This window comes from Triticum dicoccoides, chromosome 1B (assembly GCF_002162155.2).
Source record: "Triticum dicoccoides isolate Atlit2015 ecotype Zavitan chromosome 1B, WEW_v2.0, whole genome shotgun sequence".
Lineage (NCBI taxonomy): Eukaryota > Viridiplantae > Streptophyta > Magnoliopsida > Poales > Poaceae > Triticum > Triticum dicoccoides.
The window spans coordinates 651419423-651427663 of NC_041381.1; the positions used below are offsets into that span (position 1 = coordinate 651419423).

General features: G+C 44.3%; 1 protein-coding gene across 1 annotated transcript; it reads left to right on the forward strand.

Moving 5' to 3' along the window:
- Positions 1-1166: 1166 nt before the first annotated feature.
- LOC119311179 lies at positions 1167-1785 on the forward strand. The gene has a single exon (XM_037586813.1). It carries the CDS (start codon positions 1246-1248, stop codon positions 1486-1488), a length of 243 nt encoding a protein of 80 aa, XP_037442710.1. The 5' UTR covers positions 1167-1245; the 3' UTR covers positions 1489-1785.
- The last annotated feature ends 6456 nt before the right edge of the window (positions 1786-8241 follow it).

Below are 8241 nucleotides of genomic sequence, written 5' to 3' on the forward strand. Positions count from 1 at the left end.
ATTAGCACATAAAGAGCATTGCCTACGTGCTCATCTTTCCGGTAATGTGGACGGCCAAAGACTAGGGCACGAACACGTAGCCAGAAAACATATCAATGAATTAATATCTCACAAGAAAAATGAAGTGCTAGGTTTTCAATGGGTGGCGAGAGAGAATCTGTGTGCATGCAGCCATCCGTTCTTCTCTACTTTTATCAGACGAAAAACTACTATCATGGCCCCCTATCAAGAGTCTATTGCAATGTATTCATGCAACAAAATATTTGGTACATTTATACTGCAAGTCAGCACAGCAATCTTGACGCGGAGACAAAGGGCAACAGATGTGCCGGTAGGTACTGGCGCAGTTAGAATTTGTGCTTTCTATGTCAATTGCTATAAGTATGTACAGAAGTTGAAAATGCTAGGTCTGTACAAAAGCCTGCTACCTCAGCTTAACTGAACAATGGATAATGGATATATCGGCCACGACCGTCATGCGTGTAAAGCGTCACGATACAGCCATCATCTTTCTTCTTCTTCTCCCTTTGTTTCTTTTTTGATGAAGATTTGTCCCAAAGAACTATATCTTCATGATCGGATATACGAGCTCTCACTAAGCAAGAGCACGTGGTTCCAACATAGCTTTATTAACACATAAAGAGTATTTGCCTACGTGCCAATCTTTCCGGTAATGTGGACGGCCAAATTAAAGTCAGGCGATATCCGAACCTGAGCACCAGCAAGCGATCCAGTGCTTCTTCTCTTGGGACCGTTTGATATAGCATTATTTAGAAGTAAAAAGCACTGGTGGTAAGCGCCAACACTTGTGGATGGATGCCTCAAGCAAAATTACTTTTGAGTATGCAACTGCCTGTGTTGACACGGTACCAGGCCTCCACCAACCCCTCGCTCTTTGGATGTTATCCTCCCTTTGGGCCACGCAGATTCCGCGTTGGGCTTTGACTGTAGGGTGTGTAGTTTCGGGTGGCAACGGCAAAAGATACCCAGAATGTGATTTTGCCATGGGCTAATACTTGTGTAAAGTGGATTTTTCTCGTCAGCTAGCCATGAGTGCGCGTGGGTGGTGGCAGACCCGGCCGTCATTGATGTCGGCGTCGGAGCCTCGTCCATTCGGCGAGCTTATAAAACAGCTGCTGAGGAGCCCCATTTGTGCAAACCAAAACCATCCATCTCAGATCAGGAGCAACCTAATCAAGAAAGAAGAGCAGCACAGAGCCGTGTTTAATCACTCATCAAGGACCGATGGCGTTTCTGGGAGGATCATTGCGCGTGACGAGAAGCATTGGCAGCCGGAAGATGACAAAGGGGGAGAGCCACGGCGGGTCGGGGTCGTGGCGGCAGGCGCCGGCTCCCGTGAGGGAGCTGTTCTGGAGGGTGAGGCGCGCCGTGCTGCGGCCGAAGCGCCGCGCCATGAGCTTCGGGTACGACCTCAAGAGCTACTCCCAGAACTTCGATGACGGCCTCGTCCCTGCCCATCGCCTCTAGCTAGCGACACCCGCTGGGTCTTCTTCTTCTTCTTCTTCTTCTTCTTCTTCTTCTCCTCAATTTTACTTGCCGCCAGGCCGGAACAAGGCTCGAGGCTGGAGAGTTTGAAGCGTCGTCACGTTGTGATTTGCTCCTCCTCTAGTTCACCCACGAGCGTATACTAGACAGTACTGTTCATACACAAGTTGCTTACTGTTGAAAGTCTGAACTGACAATGAAATGTCAGTGTACAAAGAGATTTAGCAAATAGATTGGAAATTCTGATTAAACTAAGATATATTATTCTTCTAAAGAAAGTCTGACATATTCTACAAGTTATTTGCTTGATGGTTAAGATGGCATACACACGTAATTGTTATCTTGATTTGACGTTGCTCAATATATTCAACGTTTGAAACAACAGCCTTGAGCACATACAACTATACTTCACACATAAAAGCAGTCTCGGTCCTCATTGATTCCCCATCTGAACAAAAACTATTTTGACATGCCAATGACATGTAAGATTAATAGAGCAAGATGCCTAACTAGAGCTACAAACATAACTAGAACTCATGGGACAGCCCTGACTAACTACCAAAGCACTTACTCACCGCCGTTACTCTCTCATATCACTCCATTTGGATTTACCAAAACATCACCCGAAAATACACACCTCACTATATTTCTGCATATAGACCATAAAGGATTCAAATAGTTATGAAACAACAACATTGCCACCACAGTGGGTTGTCACCATTTCTCGCTCCTCCAAATTTGCAGTTGACCTCCATTTTTACCTCGAGCGGTTTTAGTAGAAGTGAGTAGAGGACCACCTGAAGGCAAAAAGCCCGCCCACACTAACCAAGCCAAACAGGAGCAGTCGTTGGAGAGCCACTTACCCAATGGCGATGAAGGTGAACTCCGAGATGCACACCAACACGACATGATGATATCTAGCTTGTATAAACAATATCAGAGATGCCTCATCACGAAAACCTTGGGAAAAATGAACTAAAACCTTTCATTTCCTATACGAACCATGGGACCAACATTACCAAAGCTAGAACAGGCATCTCTACTATAAAGGGGGGTTGGAGATTGTACATTGCGCATTGGTATTTTTCTTTTAATTGTGTGTAATAAATTAAACCGATTCTTTGATTTAAGTGAAATTATTTTTTTAGTTGAGTAAAATCAGTACTTTGAATTAAGTAAAATCAATGTAATACAAACTAGTGAAATATATTTTCTTGAAATGAGTGAAATATGTTGTTTAAATCGAGTGAAATCGGTCTCTCTGATAATGAGAGAAATTATTATTTTTGCATTTAGTGATATAAGTCTTTTGAAATGAGTGAAATAAGTGTTTTTAAATTAGTGAAACACTTTTTAAAATTAGTGAAATATGTAGTTTTATACTAGTGAAATTATTTTTGATAAATAAAATGAAACAATTCTTTTGAAATGAGTAAAATTTAGGTTTTTGAAATGAAATCCGTGTTCTGAATATTTACACACTCTCAATATTTAATTAATGAATGAGATCTATTTTTAGGAAAGGAATGAAATATGTCTTCTGAATTTTTCAAACCATTTAAAATATTTCAAATTTGATCTTGTTTAACGATTTCGTCGCCCGAAAGTCAAACATTTAAAAAGATTTTAGAATAATTTTTATTCAAAAGATATCAACGAATTAGTATTTCACAAGAAAAATGAAAAGCTAGTTTTTCATGGGTGGAGAGAGAGAGAGAGAGAGAGAGAGAGTATGTGTGCATGCAGCACTCCGTCGTTCTCTACCTTTACCAGACGAAAAACTACTGTCATGGACTTCTATCGGAGTGTATTGCAGTGTATTTCTGCAGCAAAATATTTGGTACCTTTATACTGCAAGTCAGCACAACAATCTTGATGCGGAGATGAAGGGCAACAGATGTGCCGGTAGGTATTGGTGCTGTTAGAATTTCCACTTTTTATGTCGATTGCTAGATCTGCAACAAAAGTTGAAAGTGGTAGGTCTTCACAAAAGTAGAAAGTGCTTACTGTGGATAATGAATATATGGGACATGACCGTGGTGCGTGTAAAGCGTCACGATACAGCCATCGTCTTTCTTCTTCTGCTCCCTTTGTTTCTTTTCTGATGAAGATTTGTCCCGAAGAACTATATCTTCATGATCGGATATACGAGCTCTCACTAAGCAAGAGCACATGGTTCCAACATACCTTTATTAACACATAAATAGTATTTGCCTACGTGCCAGATGGCTTCCCCGTAGAATTCTATTAGAATTTCTGGGATATCATCAAGTCTGACCTTTTGGAGTTGTTCAATTGTCTTCATGCCGATCGACTTGACCTATTCAGGCTGAATTTTGGCGAGATTGTTTTGTTGCCGAAGATTAAGGAGGCTGAACGGATCCAACAATATAGACCCATATGCCTACTTAATGTCAGCTTCAAAATTTTCACCAAAGTAGCTACGAATAGGTTAAACTTGATAGCTGACCATGTTGTTCGGCCATCTCAAACCGCGTTCATGCAAGGAAGGAATATACTCGATGGCGTAGTAATCCTACATGAGACCGTTCACGAGATGCACCCAAAAAACATGAGCGGAGTAGTACTCAAAATTGACTTTGAAAAATCCTATGATAAGGTTAAATGGTCTTTCCTCCAACAGGCCTTAAGGATGAAAGGTTTGTCCGACAAATGGCGTCAATGGATCTACAATTTTGTAACTGGAGGTAGCGTGGCCATCAAAGTCAATGATGATGTAGGCCATTACTTTCAGACAAAAAAAGGACTACGATAGGGTGACTCCATGTCCCCAATGTTATTTAACATTGTTGCTGACATGTTGGCCATTCTGGTTGAGCGCGCCAAGCAGGACGGACAGATTCCAGGAGTTGTGCCACACCTTGTGGATGGTGGTCTCTCTATTCTGCAATATGCCGATGACACAGTTCTTTTTATAGAACATGACCTGGACAAGGCTCGAAACCTGAAACTCTTGCTTTCAGCATTTGAGCAAATGTTGGGTCTTAAAACTAACTTCCATAAAAGCGAACTTTTCTGCTTTAGAGAAGCCGTTGAGGCGGCGGCCGATTATGCTGACCTGTTTGGTTGCGCACATGGCCATTTCCCAATTAAATATCTGGGAATACCGATTCATTATCAACGTCTCACCATTGCGGAGTGGAAGCATGTAGAGGAGCGGTTAGAGAAATGGTTGAGCAGCTGGAAAGGCAAGCTGCTCTCTGTTGGAGGACGGCTGGTTTTGATTAACTCTGTCCTTACAAATATGGTCCTCTATATGCTTTCTTTCTTCCAACTCCCAAAAGGGGTCCTAGAAAGACTGGACTATTTCAGATCCAGATTCTTTTGGCAAGGAGACGGAGAAAAGAAAAAATACAGACTAGCCAAGTGGAGTGTGGTTTGTAGGCCAAAAGACAAAGGTGGCCTTGGAATTCATGACATGCAGGTCAAGAATGAGGCTCTCCTTAGTAAATGGCTGTTCAAACTTCTTACTGAGGATGTTGTTTGGCAAACCATACTGCGCAACAAGTATCTAGGCCACAAGATGGTGTCTCGGGCATATTGGAAACCTGGCGACTCACACTTTTGGGCTGGCCTAATGGCGGAAAAGAAATATCTCTTTCGCTTTGGATCTTTCGCGATAAAGGACGGGTCGGAGATTCGTTTTTGGGAAGACATCTGGCTAGGCAGTGCCACTCTCCGAGAACAATATCCAGCCTTGTACAACATTGCTCGCGATAAGAATAATACTATTGCGTAGGTGCTCAGTTCATCCCCCCCCCCTCGAATATTTCGTTCAGGCAGGATTTGACTGGCCCCCGACTTATGTCATGGCATAATCTTTTGTCCCGTCTGGATGCGATTAGCCTGAGAGAAGGGCGGGATGTGTTTTGCTGCAACCTTACTACATCAGGGTCTTTCACCGTAGACTCTATGTATTATGCGCTCACGCATTCTGAGGTACCGGTGAGTAATAATAAGAAAATTTGGAGATCGAAGATACCACTAAAAGTTAAAGTCTTCATGTGGTATCTTCGTAGGGGAGTTGTTCTAACCAAAGACAACCTCACATGGCGCAATTGGCAAGGGAGTAAGAAGTGTTGTTTTTGTACTCATGATGAGACCATCAGACACCTCTTTTTCCAATGCAGCTTTGCACGTTCTGTTGGAAATATGCCCTAGAGGCAATAATAAAAGTGTTATTATTATATTATATTTCTTTGTTCATGATAATAGTCTTTTATTCATGCTATAACTGTATTATCCGTAAATCGTAATACACGTGTGAATACATAGACCACAATATGTCCCTAGTGAGCCTCTAGTTGACTAGCTCGTTGTGATCAACAGATAGTCATGGTTTCCTGGCTATGGACATTGGATGTCATTGATAACGGGATCACATCATTAGGAGAATGATGTGATGGACAAGACCCAATCCTAAGCCTAGCACAAAGATCGTGTAGTTCGTATGCTAAAGCTTTTCTAATGTCAAGTATCTTTTCCTTAGACCATGAGATTGTGCAACTCCCGGATACCGTAGGAATACTTTGGGTGTACCAAACGTCACAACGTAACTGGGTGGCTATAAAGGTGCATTACAGGTATCTCCGAAAGTATCTGTTGGGTTGGCACGAATCGAGACTGGGATTTGTCACTCCGTGTAAACGGAGAGGTATCTCTGGGCCCACTCGGTAGGACATCATCAGAATGTGCACAATGTGACCAAGGGGTTGATCACGGGATGATGTGTTACGGAACGAGTAAAGAGACTTGCCAAAGTAACGAGATTGAACAAGGTATCGGTATACCGACGATCGAATCTCGGGCAAGTATAATACCGCTGGACAAAGGGAATTGTATACGGGATCGATTGAGTCCTTGACATCGTGGTTCATCCGATGAGATCATCGTGGAACATGTGGGAGCAAACATGGGTATCCAGATCCCGCTGTTGGTTATTGACCGGAGAACGTCTCGGTCATGTCTGCATGGTTCCCGAACCCGTAGGGTCTACACACTTAAGGTTCGATGACGCTAGGGTTATAAAGGAAGTTTGTATATGGTTACCGAATGTTGTTCGGAGTCCCGGATGAGATCCCGGACGTCATGAGGAGTTCCGGAATGGTCCGGAGGTAAAGATTTATATATGGGAAGTCCTGTTTTGGTCACCGGAAAAGTTTCGGGCGATATCGGTAATGTACCGGGACCACCGAGAGGGTCCCGGGGGTCCACCAAGTGGGGCCACCTACCCCAGAAGGCTGCGTTGGCCAAGTGTGGGAGGGGACCAGCCCCTAGGTGGGCTGGTGCGCCCCCCACAAGGGGCCCAAGGCGCAAGGGAGAGTGGAAGGGGGCAAACCCTAGTCCAGATGGGCCTTAAGGCCCACCTAGTGGGCGCCTCCCCTCTCTCCCCCTCTTGGCCGCCTCCCCAAGCCCCATCTAGGGCTGGCCGCACCCCTTTTGGGGGGAACCCTAGATGGGGGCGCAGCCCTCTCCCTCCCCTATATATACTTGAGGTTTGGGGCTGCTATAGACACGAGAACTTCTCCTCTTGGTGCAGCCTTGCCCCTCTCCCTCCTCCTCCTCTCCCATGGTGCTTGGCGAAGCCCTGCGGGATTGCCACGCTCCTCCACCACCACCACGCCGTTGTGCTGCTGCTGGATGGAGTCTTCCTCAACCTCTCCCTCTCTCCTTGCTGGATCAAGGCATGGGAGACGTCACCGGGCTGTACGTGTGTTGAACGCGGAGGTGCCGTCTGTTCGGCACTAGGATCTCCGGTGATTTGGATCACGATGAGTACGACTCCTTCAACCCCGTTCTCTTGAACGCTTCCGCTTAGCGATCTACAAGGGTATGTAGATGCACTCTCCTTCCCCTCGTTGCTGGTTTCTCCATAGATAGATCTTGGTGACACGTAGGAAAATTTTGAATTTCTGCTACGTTCCCCAACAGTGGCATCATGAGCTAGGTCTATTGCGTAGATTCTTTGCACGAGTAGAACACAAAGTAGTTGTGGGCGTTGATTTTGTTCAATATGCTTACCGTTACTAGTCCAATCTTGTTTCGACGGTATTGTGGGATGAAGCGGCCCGGACCGACCTTACACATACTCTTACGTGAGACAGGTTCCACCGACTGACATGCACTTGGTGCATAAGGTGGCTAGCGGGTGCCAGTCTCTCCCACTTTAGTCGGAACGGATTCGATGAAAAGGGTCCTTATGAAGGGTAAATAGCAATTGGCATATCACGTTGTGGTTTTGCGTAGGTAAGAAACATTCTTGCTAGAAACCCATAGCAGCCACGTAAAACATGCAAACAACAATTAGAGGACGTCTAACTTGTTTTTGCAGGGTATGCTATGTGATGTGATATGGCCAAGAAGAATGTGATGAATGATATGTGATGTATGAGATTGATCATGTTCTTGTAATAGGATTCATGACTTGCATGTCGATGAGTATGACAACCGGCAGGAGCCATAGGAGTTGTCTTTATTTATTGTATGACCTGCGTGTCATTAAACAACGCCATGTAATTACTTTACTTTATTGCTAACCGGTAGCCATAGTAGTAGAAGTAATAGTTGGCGAGACAACTTCATGAAGACATGATGATGGAGATCATGGTGTCATGCCGGTGACGATGATGATCATGGAGCCCCGAAGATGGAGATCAATGGAGCTATATGATATTGGCCATATCATGTCACTACTATATAATTGCATGTGATGTT

Excerpts from the sequence above, each read along its gene's own strand:
- LOC119311179 (XM_037586813.1), top strand. The coding sequence starts at position 1,246 with ATGGCGTTTCTGGGAGGATCATTGCGCGTGACGAGAAGCATTGGCAGC.